The 14,214-nt window shown below is 32.2% G+C and overlaps 1 protein-coding gene across 1 annotated transcript; it reads right to left on the bottom strand.

Annotated features, from left to right (window-relative positions):
- Positions 1-587: 587 nt before the first annotated feature.
- Positions 588-14,152, bottom strand: LOC132754107 (multiple epidermal growth factor-like domains protein 10). Its single transcript, XM_060744704.1, has 5 exons — positions 13,983-14,152; positions 4,593-4,647; positions 2,795-4,435; positions 1,865-1,988; positions 588-688 (listed from the first exon to the last, which is right to left on the bottom strand). Exons 1-5 carry the CDS (start codon positions 14,001-14,003, stop codon positions 619-621), a joined length of 1,911 nt encoding a protein of 636 aa, XP_060600687.1. The 5' UTR covers positions 14,004-14,152; the 3' UTR covers positions 588-618.
- Positions 14,153-14,214: the final 62 nt, after the last annotated feature.

Here is a 14,214-nt window from a genome sequence, read left to right as displayed (position 1 = left end):
TTACATTTCCATTAAAATATTTAAATGGATATTAACAAGTTCAACCCATAATGATATTCAATGCGTATTATGTTATTATAAGTACGAAAGAAATTGTTAGTAATTACATATATTTTAAATGAAATGTAAAGAAGGATCTGAATAAGTCAATTAAAAGTCTAGAAACACAACAGGAAATACCTTGTGCAATTCCATGCTTGCTGGCACTGCCAGCATTCACCAAATTTCCACATTCCAGTTCAAAGCCTGACAACATTGGAATAATAAATTTTGTTAGTATTTTATATAAATTATTTCTTTTTTTTAAACTCCGTGATAAAAGCATATTATGGTCTCGATAGGTAGTCATTTAATTTAGGACTGACTGTGCAAAATGGGAATTTAAAGGGAGCGGTGGCTTAATGGATAAGGAATCAGCTTCACAATCCGCGGATCATGTCTTCGAGCCCTACACGGATCCGTTTCTTTATATGGCACCATTACTGGTTGGTTTCAGGAAGAGGACTCGAAAATGATTTATATAAGTGAAAAAACTTGTTTCGCAATCGAGCTTAAATAAATATGTTGAAAATGGATATGAAGAACATAAAATTTATAATGAGAGAAATCATTTATTAGTTAGAAATAAGATGTATATTTACGAGAGTTTTCATATACAGGTCCTTTCGTCTTGTAAGAATCATTGACCCTGTAATGTAAATTAAATGTTGGCCATATTTCTTTTAGATCATTTGATTTGTCATTGATAAATATACAGTACTCAAAAACTGTTGTAATATATTTATCTTGACAAGACAATATAGTGCACAAAAGTAAGTTTGAAGTGAATACTAGTTTTTACAGTTTCCGAGAAAAAGGACCTAAACAAAAGGTTTACCCATGCCATCACTGACACCGACGGCGATGCGTCAAGAGGGTCATTGCAATAGCTTCACTTATTTTTATTTTTTTTCCTTTTTGAAAAGTGGAACTAAACAGGCGAAATTTGTTTAGAATTTTGACATATTTCATATATTGCACAGCTTTTGCAACTTTCATGTTCTATGTGTTCTATATTGGAAGTTTATTCAGTTGTATAAATACAAAATTTTGTAACGTGAACGGGCTAGCTGTTATATACATAATTTTTCTTATGGCTACTTTGCCAGTTGATTGGTAACAAATGATTATAAAATGATTAGTTCAAGTTTAATTAATAAGTGTTTATAACAGTATAAAAGATAATAAGTTTTTCTTGAACTTTATATAAAATAGGGGTGACACTATTTAGGCTGTTCAATATATTTATTAAACCACTTGGATATCGAGTTTTCAATACTTTAGTATTAACAATTACACCTAACGCAATGTTTAATTGATGCAATTGATAAACTTCGTAAATAGTGCAAGATTCCAAGTAATTGATCTGAAATGTTAATAAATTATTTCTGTGATGTTGACACTTCGGCAGCTGGACACAGACTGATTGTCCGCAGCTTTGAGCTCTATTTATACCCAATAATGTAGTTATATTTAATGATCGTTTACTGAAATTGAAGAAATCAAGCATCCAAGAGATTTTGATCATGGGTCGAATATTGGTACGAATGACATTGAGTTCGAATTAGTTTAAGGACGAATTGTTCTGATATTTTAGAAATAATAAAAATATGCCCGTTATATCAAATAATTGCTATAAATAAGTTGTTAAATCTAATCATTTAATGTTAATGTATTTTTTACTTATTTATAAAAGACCAAACTCTACTTTTAAACCCAAGATATTATATTTGTTTATAATTTAATTTACCGACAATTTAGGTATAAAACCACTAAATATCATTATAAAATCTAGGCAGAAGAGAACAATTGTCACAATCTTTACCTTTTTCGGTATTTCCAGAGAATCAACGTAACCACAAATATGATGTGAACAACAACTGACACTGCAAGAAGTGTTCCAAGAGATATAGCAGCTGTATTTACTGAATGCTCTGAGGACTTTGTGTCTAAAAATACACCGGTAATCAACAATAATATCTAAGCGTATTATAAAAAGAAGGGTGCTACATAAAAGACATATTAAAAAGTACATACATTGTGTATCTCTATAAATTTATCAAGACATAACATATAATTATATTTTATTTGGCTTTCATACATTGCATACTTTCTTCTATACATAAAAAACGTCTATAATTGTTGTCGAAGTTACTAAATTTAAGAAATAATATATCCCAAACAGTGATTTTATCGCTCAATAACATCACTGTTTGGAGTTCGGATGCGAGGAATTATATCACGAGGGCGTAGCCCGAGTGATATAATGATGCGCATCCGAACGACAAACAGTGATGTTATCAAGCGATAAAATCACTAATTTGGATATATTATTTCGATTCTAACACGACATCAACAAATAAATGTTGCCGTACTTGATAGCTAAGCAAAATTGCGCCTGATTTGTTTCCGTACTTATTTTCAGCGCGTCGGATTTTTAGTGGTTACGTCGCGTGTATAATGATTACGTCACATGTCTAAATATAGAACGTCAAACTGTTCATCTGTTGCATAATAACACACACTTTCTGTTCTTCTATGTTCAATAGGGAAAAATGCGAGTCGTGTTAGAATTATTCTTATAATCATCAACATTATTTTCATTATCATTAGCAGCGCAACAACATAATCACCATCATTACAAATTTACAGAGAAGACATATTATGACATTAACACATAACACAACTAAAAATGAAAAACATATATTTATAACGAATTTATGAATAAAAACGAGCTGTTTTGAATTTATCTTACCTGGTGTCAGAGGGCAAATGTGGTCATTCTTTACTTTTATTATGCAGCCTTTTGTACATTTGCCGTCGTCTTGCTCACAAAGTGTATCGTTGCAATAAACAGAACATTTCTCAGAACATTGTAAACCGTGGAAACCATCTGCGCATCCATATAGGCACTTTCCATTACTTTGCTGACATAAACTTCCGCCTGTTGTTTGAATTTTGCATGTAGAGGCACATGAAAAATTACAACTATCACCATAAAAGTAACCGATGCAACCGTCACAAAGACCTGTCTCGATATGACAGGACTTAAGACAGTTCCGAGGACATTTTTTGTCACATTGGACATTGAAGTATCCAGGCTTACATTGTTTACACGTAGTATCTGACAAACATGTAATACAGTTGTTATTATTTATACAACATTTGTCACCAGAATAATTGAAGACACAGCCATCAGAGCACGTTCCTGTATATCTGTCACATACACCGTATAAACAAATAGATGGGCATGTCACAGAACAAAATGAACCAAAAAAGCCAATACGACATCTATCACATGTCTCTCCAACAAAGTTGTGATTGCAATTAAAACAATGACCGGAATCTTTCAAGCAACCTTGCTCGTCACAGGTATTTGGACATTCACTTTGGCATGATTCTCCATATTTGCTAGGTTTGCATTGAATGCAATGTCTTCCTACAAAGTTATCAAGACACCCATTTGAGCATTCCCCATTACTTTTCTTGCAATGCTGATTTTTACAGCCGACAGGACAAGATATGTTACAGTATTGTCCATACCAGCCTGTTAAACAAAGGTCACATTTATCCCCAACGATCGTGTCTATAGTACATCCGTCTGTACAATCTCCGGAATCTTTTTCACACACGTTAGCTTTACACCCTGCAGGACATTGTTGATCGCAAACATTTCCATATTTTCCGGTTATGCATTCGTCACATCTTACTCCAGCAAAATAAGGAGAACATGCACAGCTTCCAGTTAGTATATCGCAAGTGTTTGACATACAACCAACTGAACAACTGTTGTCGCACGTCGATCCATAAAGACCACCTTTACAAAGCAAGCAACTATTAAAGGACCAACATCGTGCACAGTTATCTCGACATTTGTATGTACAGTCGTTTAACAAAGGGAGGTTTTTGTTAAAATAACCATCCTTACACGATCCACAATTAGTATTCGATGTACACGTGACACAGTTACCTGGACATAAACTATTACATATTTTAGTCGTATCGTAATATCCGTCCTTACATGATGCACATTGACCGTTATTGCAATTACAGTTTTCAGGACAGTAACGATTACTACAATCATTTCGACCATTGTCATTATTATATCCCTCCTTGCATGATGTACACGTGGTTCCTGACGTGCATGTTTTACATCCGGGTAAACACTTTGATGTGCAGTCTCTAGCAGGGCCGGGGTAATAGCCATCATAGCACGCGGTACACGTATCTGCACGATCAGGGCATTTTGTACAATTGTGTGTACATAGTTCATAACATCGAGCAGATCTATGACCATCAATACAGCCTTGAGTACATTCGTTAGAAAACCATTTTCCCCGTGCACATTTTCTATTTATACAACATACACAACCTACTTTACATTGTTCATCAATCTCTATAACGGGAAAGAAAAACAATATTTCAGTAACACTACCAACACCTTTTCGTGCTGCATGTATATTTATTTTCTTTTAACTTGAATAAATACGTTTTCCATTAACAAAGATAAATACCACATTATCTGTAATAAAGACTGATGTAAATTTAGTTACCTCCTTCTACCAGGTTGTTGCTAACATTTAACCATATACACCATACATACAATATCTGAAATATATATTATGCAACGTCACAAATAAAACATTACATGTACTTCTTTTCTAAGTTTAGTTAAGCCATACAAATTGATAATAAGTAACGGTATTCTTTGAATTGAAACAAGTGTGGTTTGTTACAATCTTTTAAACAGTTACCAAAATTGAATAGGTTCTGTAAATTATTTTAAATTAAAAAATTGAAACTAAATATATTCATTTGACTTTTGATTTGATCCCTCTTCAATGCGAACAACATTAAATAATAAACCATGGTAAATAGCTTCAACATATTTTCCTCATAACATCTATAACATTTGTTTACTTTCCCTTCAGTTTAAAAATTATTTAGGGCCTTGTACATATTTGAACTAATATAAAACCGCTTCCTAGAATAAGCCAGGTATGGTGTAGGATATGATAACATAACTATGACCCAAGAAGGGTTTGTACCTACGACCCCTGGGTTGAGAGGAATTAACCTAATTGCTAAGCATCCGTCTCACGTTGAAGTTTAGATGTTTTTAACCTTCATGTTTATCATTGTATTATCGAATTTGTAATTAAGACTTATAAACTAATGACATATCTGTTCATTGAAAATATTATATTGTAATGAAACGTGTGTCTGGGGATTCTAATTTACCTTACTTGTAATTTATTGAAATTCTAGAGTTTTGATATCAGTTTATCATATTTACAAATGAAGAAATAACTTGAAGATAAAAATAACTGAAAATTGGATACCATAAATTTGAATTAATGAAATAAAAATCACAATTCTGATCTACAAAGCGTTTGTACCATACACTCGAAATTTGACTATGTCGGTAAACAGGAAGTGGATGGGCAACATACCTGAACTTCTACCCCAAGGTATGAAACCACATGTTAATGGTGTATACCAAATATCAAGAAGCTGTTTTAAGAAGTTGCTGAGAAAATTTCCCAGTTAACTGGAAGTGGATGAACAACAGACCTGAATCGAACCCCACAGTATGTGACCATGTGTCAATACTGTATGTCATATATTAAAAGGCTGTGATAACTAGTTGCTGAGAAAACTGTTACGAAAATTTCCTACCATTGACCATAAATGTCGAAAATTTATGTGATATATGGAAGGGTATTAACGCAAAAATTATATCTTGCCTTCTTACGTTACACTGTGCTTTCTGACTTGTACATCTTGGATTTTTACTATAACATTTTGCATTGTGACATGCACACAATGCATTCTGGCTTGCACATCTTGCATTATGACTTGCACATTTTGCTTTAAATTGCATGGATCGTTCGTTATTTGACTTCAAATCTGTCTACGTTAATGTTTTATGTTTGATGCTAAAATAAGTTCAGTTTAATTATAATAATCGTAAACTGTCTACATTTAATGTGTACAAAAAGGAAACCTAAGTTAATCGATTATTAATGTATAAATATTACATTGAAGCACGCACTGTGTGCAATACAACAAGGCAGGTTGCAAACTACACTCTTTTTTACGACAGAGGGCGCAAGTTCGGAAACATGTACGGAACCATACGGAAATTACCGAAAATATACGAGTATCCGGAATATCGATCACCTTCCATACCCAAGCACTTTGAACAACTGTTCTATTTTATAATTATTTTGTTGATAAAAAAATAATTCTAAAATCATTGATTTGGAAATGTGCAACTTGTCATTGTCAGCTGGAAATATAATTTGACCCACACAGTTTCAGTAATAAATACAAAAATTGGTTAAATCGTTTTGTATATATGTTTACCTTATTTGCTCCATAGTGGAAATGGAAATTTTAAAACAAAGGGACGTAACTTGGTAAACTGAATCCGAACCGCAATACGGACTTTACCGAGAATATAACTGTAGCGCCACCTGTTAGCATAATTTGGGTGTCACATATTAATACACCAGATGTCGCGTCGTATTATGCTTGCTGCATTCGGCTTTCGGCTATACGTCATTCTACCTTATGACATTCGTCATTCAATCTGAGTAAATAAACCCAAATACAAACAGTTGCAGGTTAAGTTATTGAATTAGTATACTAGATCAACAAAAGAATAATAATTGATCATTAAATAATGATATCAACATACAGTTAAGCAAGACGCACACAGCAGAAAGCATAATGAGCATGTAAGAAAGCAACATGTAACTGTTAGAATGCAAGATGTACAAGTCAGAATGCAAGATGTACAAGTCAGAATACAAGATGTACAAGTTAGAAAGCACGGTGTAACGTAAGAAAGCAAGATGGAATTTATTTTTGCGTTAATACCCTTACATAGTGATAAGTAAATGCAGAGAAAAATGTAACGAAATTTTTCCCGTCCGCCAGCCGCCCGACATTCACCATAGTATAACTCTGGTTTGCAACATATTGAATAAATAAAGGCATATTATTAAAATAATTATCAAATTATTAATTTTATGAACTCTAAATGTGAAGGGATAAATTTAATAGGCGATGTTATACAATGTAAATTTCCGAGGGAATTTTCAAGTGAAGATTTATTCAGTGACATTGTTAATAAAATGAGAGTATGACGCACCCATACAAGATAAAGAAATGATATGCCCAAGAGATCATTATTAACAGTATGCTACTACCAGACCTACCTCGATAAACGTCATCAATTCTTTGATTTGAAATTCTTTCTGTAAACAAAATCTGTAAACCTTTCCACATGATGACTTTTCCAAAACAAAATCATTTTCATATTATATAGCAAATAACATAATAATAATGTACGTAAGTTTACAGCTACATATACGAATCAGGGTATTGTATGCTTTTATTTCTTTTAAAAGAAATTCCAAGTCCTGATGAAAACAAGTTTTCTTCTTTAAAAAGAAACATGCGAGAGGTTATGTTGCAGCTGTTGAAGTTTTGTTTGTTCAAATGACGGACCATTAACAATTTCTGAGCAACATATCGGCTATTTCCGATAGTCTCCGGATAAGTTCTTATTAAGAATAATCGGCTAGGTGTAACAAGGTTAAAGGGGATCATACTAAAATTGCAGAGACCGACATAGACCGACACAAATCAATAAATACTGCAAAGACCGAATTAAGACCAACAGAGACAGTTGGAAATTAAATAGTCTTAAGGAAATAAATTGTAATCTTTGCTTCTATATTTACGGTCCAAAGGTCCTTGAATTTAATGTATTTAACCGAATGTTAAAATGTATATTCTTAATCAAGTTAGCTAGTGGAATTATATTGCAATCAACATTGAGTAAATGTTTATATATATATTTAGTAAATTTAGGACATAACGAAATGTCCCGATTCATCTGCAGATTTTTAAATGTTTTAAATGTCCGGATTTTGATCTGGCTTGGGGTGTGAGATGAGACGTGTGCTTTACAATGGCATGCATTGATGAAGTCATTTTGTCGTTATGAATTAAGTTGTAATTTTAGAAGCGGTTTCGAGAAAATAATTTTTATCAATAATTATCAAGGAAAATACAACACAAACTGTGTAATATAAATTAATGTATAATTATGTTATATTTGAATCCATTGTAACCAGCAAAAACACCTGAGATCACTTATTTCCGTAGGCCTTATTATTCTGCCAAGAAAGAAAAAGCAATAACCACAGAAGACAGTCACGGCGTTCCATAATTCTTCCAAGGCTAGATGTTTGTGATTTATAAACTTCAAAAAGTGTTTAATATACAATGATTAAGATATGCTATGTAACATACACTAGTTCACTCATTTCTGGGTTCTATATGTAACTGTTCTGGGTTCTATATGTAACTGTAGCGAAATTTTAATTTTATGCTTTCAAATGCTACACTGTAAAAAGTTATATAAAATTAAGAACAACAAGAAATGATTGACTACTTTTAATATCCACTTTTTCTATTTTTGGCCGGGTTGCACAGGTGCAAACCCGGGTTATAGTATGGTGAATGTCGGGCGGCGGGCGGTGGGCGGCGGGGAAAAAAATTCGTAACAGTTTTCTCAACAACTACGTTTCACAGCCTCTTGATATTTGGTATACAGCATTAACACACGGTCCCATACCGTGGGATTCGATTTCAGGTCTTTCCTCATCCACTTCCTGTTTATCCACTTAGTTAAATTAGTTAGATTTTTTGACATTAATGGTCAATGGTAGGAAATTTTCGTAACAGTTTTCTCAACAACTACGTATCACAGTCTCTTGATATTTGGCATACAGCATTGGCACATTGTCCCATACCGTTGGATTTGATTTAAGGTCTGTCGCTCATCCACTTCCTGTTTATCCACTTAGTTAAATTAGTTAGATTTTTCGACATTAAAGGTCAATGGTAGGAAATTTTCGTAACAGTTTTCTCAGTTACTACTTATCACAGCCTCTTGATATTTGGCATGCAGCATTGACACATGGTCCCATACTGTGGGATTCGATTTCAAGTCTGTCGCTCATCCACTTCCTGTTCACATTAATGGTCAATGGTAGGAAATTTTCGTAACATTTTTCTCAGAAACTACTAATCACAGCCTCTTGATATTTGGCATACAGCATTGACACATGGTCCCATACGGTGGGATTTGATTTTAGGTGTGTAGCTAATCCACTTCCTGTTTACCTACTGAATTAAATTTTCGACATTAATGGGTCAATGGAAATTTTTTTTCGTAACATCACAGCCTCATGATATTTGGTGTACAAATGCAACCCGGCCTTTTCTGTCTTTGACCCATTTTTCATGTAAATAATCCAAAATCACATTTTTAATCCAATTTTTAGTTTTAAATTCCACATGTCCGAAAGTTTTAAATACATAAAAAAACTAACTTTAACATATACTAAGAAACCTTTATATACAATCACTTTTCCCGCCAAATATATGAAAGACACGTAAAATACATGACCAACGGAGTCAAACACCGTTGATGTAACAACAGATGTTTACCGGCGGTGATTGTACGTTACAATAAGAACGGAATAATATGTATATCAAATTAATGTATATTACACCGTTGCTAAACGGATACTTTACAGCAACACACAACACCGTTGCATATGAAAAAGAACATAAGCATATTGAGTAAATTCATTATATGAGTTTATCATATAATTAACTTTAACACAAGAAAAAACTAAACATTTATTAAATATTATAAATTATTGCGATGTTCGCGACAGTAACATACTATTTTACTTAACACGCTACAAATTCAGGCGATACCAAATTCTAAATATACCATGAGCATTTCTATCCTTTACTTATATGCACATTTTTGCATTAATTTCAACAGCATCAAACTGTCAGAATGGGATACATGAAATTTAGTTAATTTCTTCTCAGTTGGAACACCATTAAATGTTTTCTTTTTGTATTTCACCTGAAAAGGCCAGTTTGAAAACACCTCATTTACTAAAGGGTTGCATTAAACAAAATATTTTTACTTCACTGTTTTATCAATAAATATCAAAGAAAATACATTTTGTATGTTTAATTCGAAAACGAAAATTGTGAAGTTTTGAAGAAATGTAGTAAAAAGAAAAAAGTCAAAATGGTACCTTGTGACTTGGTCATTACTAAAGTTAATATCGTACATGTGTAGCTACTGTAGTTATGATACGATCTCTTATATCTGAGACGTGTTCACTCACGTATACAAAAGAGTATTGGCAATTAATGAGGTGTTACATAAATGCTAAATGTAGTAAAAAATAATAATTATTGTACTCGGTGAGCATTCAACTTTACTTCAGCTACATTTCGTACTGTATAAATCTATTAAGGAATTCTTGATGCGGTAAAATACTACTTGACGTCTCACAAATAAGACTATGCTAGGTGAATATAAGAGTATCACACATTTAAGTGGTTGATATTTTTAAACCCACTTTAACTTTCACAGGGTACATTTATATTGTATTCATCAATGCTGCAAGTATTTGATAATTTCAGAAAAAAGCCAAAGCTATATTTAGTAATAATCATGTATTGTGACACCGGCCTGTTTCGCTCCTGTAAAAACTAAAAACCAATATTTTGTACAAGAACTATCTTTAATTGCTTCATGAATGTTTTGTTCATATTAGAATGACACGGTCTAGTGTCTAACATGGTAACAAGTTTGAAAAAAGTTTCATATCGTTTTAAAGCAGTCTATATTTAACCCACGCTTCAATTTCCTGGAAATGTAAGCATAACATACCTATATGAATTTCAAGCATTTATGTTATTGCATGCCATTTCTTTCTGGTGTTAATCAGTAGAGGTAAATATTCTTTTAATAAATAAATACATGCATATGTAAGTACTATCCAATCGTACCTTTGTTTCAAACAACATTATTCACAACATATCACATGTTTGTTAACGAAATCATAACGAATTAGCTAGCTCACAGGAAAACACAAAACTTGGTAGTTGTCGGTGCCGAATGAAAACATACGGCATCACCATCTCTCACACGTGCCACTGATCTATATTGTCGAGAGCGGATTTAAGGTAATCAAAATAAAATATATCCCGATTTTTATTCTGGTTGCGATAATAATTTTACAGGAAGTGCTTAAATATCCATTTTATGTAATTACGCTGAGTGCTAAGCAACTGCGATATTTACGTGGTTATTATATTGGCTGGATCAAATTCATGTGATGACAAAAAGATGCGCTTGTTTTATTTTGTATAGAATTTTGGCCGGAACTCGAGATGAAATTAACGCCGTATCCTTACACATCACAGGAAAGAGTACATTATTATATTCATGAATTAATGATACTTTGGGGATTTTTTTGTTAACGTTGTCAAAATAGCGGAAAACAAGTTTGATGTTTAAGACCGGTAATAATATGAAAATTATTCTGGCATGAATTAAACCGCGGTGTATACAAGTGCGAAACAAGAAGGAAAATCACTCACATAAGTCCAAGTGTCTTTGATTTCAATGATATTATATAATTTAAAAAATAATTAACAATGAGTTGATTGCATGATGTTGAAATCTTCTATCTCACATAGCAATATGCTGCAATTATTTTTATTTTTAATTGGCCAGAACAAAAAATGCAAAAGTTTTTCATGTAAGATTTATTTGTTATTTTAGCAGTAAAAATAATTAATTATATATCTGTAATATATATGTATTTTAAACAACCTGAATATTGAATCTTTAAAAATGTTCGAAGAATACTATTCCGCTGATTATGAAAATATTATTATCAAAAAGATACATATATTTTATATCATTATCCCAAAGTGACATTATACCCACCCAAGTGTATAAATAAGTGAACAGGTGGAAGTCAAAATAAGTTTTCATTTTGCCATAATTTCTTTCAATATAAACAATTATTTCACATTAACAATGGATCGAAACATTTTTTTCGTAAATATCCATAAGAATTTACCTGTAACGTTCAGTTCATAAAAAGAGTGGGACAGTCTTTTCATTTTAATTTTATCCAAAACATTTTCCAATATGAACTGTTGGTCAATCAACATTTTAACAGTCAATATTTTGAAATATATAGTCAGTTAAGTTTATTTTGAAAATATCAGAGTTGTCTTAGTTAAATATATTTAATATTTAGCAGACACAACTTCGTAGTGAAATATTTGCTTTGTGACAAGATAATAAAAGACAATATTTGGCACATATATAATAGTTTTAAGAGTTTTAAGAGTAAAAGATCAAGAGAGATTATGAGAATGAGATATCATGAATGGAAGCTCAGGTATACAATAGTGTCACAGTTCTTCTTCGATGTCGAATTGGATACACTAAAATTACCCACTCTTATCTCCTCACAATTGACAATGCCCCTTTCTGTGTAGCTTGTATTGAAAATTTTACTGGTAAGCATTTTCTTCTTGAATGTCATGATTTTTCACAGGCCCGTAAAAGACTTTATTGTGTAAATTCGCTCAAAGAACTCTTTAATACAATTCCATAAAAAAACATCATTGATTATTTGAAAGCGTTAATTTAGTCTACAGTCTAATTGACTCATTTTTATTGTCATTTACAAAGTTTACATAACATTTTAAGACTATTATAGCATTCGGCACGATATTGCCAGTTATGTGTTGACGTGCAGTAAAAATCCAAACAAACAAACAAACAAGTTGCCTTAATCAACAGGCAAATCTGGCCCTAGCACCTTTAGATATGGTACTTCGGTCACATTTGTAAGATCGTTTTCATTTATCATTGTATAGGTTGGATCGAGTCTATCACAAGGCCAAGGTGTTACAACTCAACAACAGATCACCCTGGATCAGATTTAAATTTGCTCAAGTTATTGATATCATGATTACAGACCCATTCTAGAGGATTAAATTTTTGTTTTGTTTGTTTGTTTGTTTCAATTTACGCATTTTCCCAACAGTATGTCAGTCATATAGGCGGGTAGTTTCCTCACCATCGTTCCTGTAGCTAGAGGATTTAAAGTATATATTACTTGATAGCTAATAACAAAATAAGAGATGAAAGACTTGTGATGATAAGAAACTTAATAAAGATTAAACTAAAATTCTGATTACTTTTTATATGCATTTGTACAATTTAATATGATCAAATACGAACTATTTATTTTGTGAATTGTACATAAATTAATAAATAGATAAATAAATAAATAGGATGATTCCTTGTATTAAAGATACAGCTGGAGAGACAGTGTTTAATTGATAAACAATAATAGTAAATCAGGCGAAATTGCAACTTCATAATCTGAAGTTATACGCTTATAGCGTTTAGCTCAACTGTACGAAATATCCCTTTCTGCAAGAAACAGGGTTACATGGTGATAATTCTATACACCGATGACTGTAAGGATGTTTTTCATGAATGCAGGGTACCATTATGGCATGTGACAATGTTAACATCAATAAACGTAGTTGTTCCTTTAGATAAACAATATGTAGATATTAATACATGTATATCATTATATACAAATATCGCGGTACGAGAGTCAAGTACGACGGAACTTATCGGCTGAAGATGTACTAGTTAATTCTCACGAAATGAAATATTTAAATCTAATTAAAAATCCATATATAGAAATCATTGTGATGATAGAGATAACGAATTACCGATACCATAAATTCTGGTTGTAAAGTATTCATCAACTGCGAACAGAGATGGAATAGACTTGAAATAAGCTAAAGAAACAAACACACTGTCAACAAAACAATACTTGAAATAGTTCAGTCTCAATTTATACCTTCAAACAGCAGTTCTTTTAAATGAGCCCTATAAAAACATTTCATTTACGGCAAAAAAAGTATGCCGAGTTCTGTCCAAACTTATGATGTAAAAAGATATATGAAAAGTTAAATTTATTGTTTTAAATGTATCTACGTACCAGTTTTAAACTCAGCTTCATTGTTCCAAAAAAAAAGAAATAGGTATTATCTATAAAAAATCCAAACACCGATGTACGTAAACTCGTCTTCAATATATCATTCAATTTAACCTCAATCGTTGAAACAAAAAAAAAACAACAACAAAAAACTTAGTTTAACAAGCAGGAAGTTTAAAGATCTGTTCAAGTGTGCGGGTTATATAATAAGAGGGTCAAGAAGCACTACCATCAT

Source organism: Ruditapes philippinarum, unplaced genomic scaffold (genome assembly GCF_026571515.1).
Source record: "Ruditapes philippinarum isolate M1 unplaced genomic scaffold, ASM2657151v2 ctg13101_1_1_1_1, whole genome shotgun sequence".
NCBI lineage: Eukaryota > Metazoa > Mollusca > Bivalvia > Venerida > Veneridae > Ruditapes > Ruditapes philippinarum.
The sequence above is the reverse complement of the archived record's forward strand: the minus strand, read 5'-3'. Positions and strand labels throughout refer to the sequence as shown.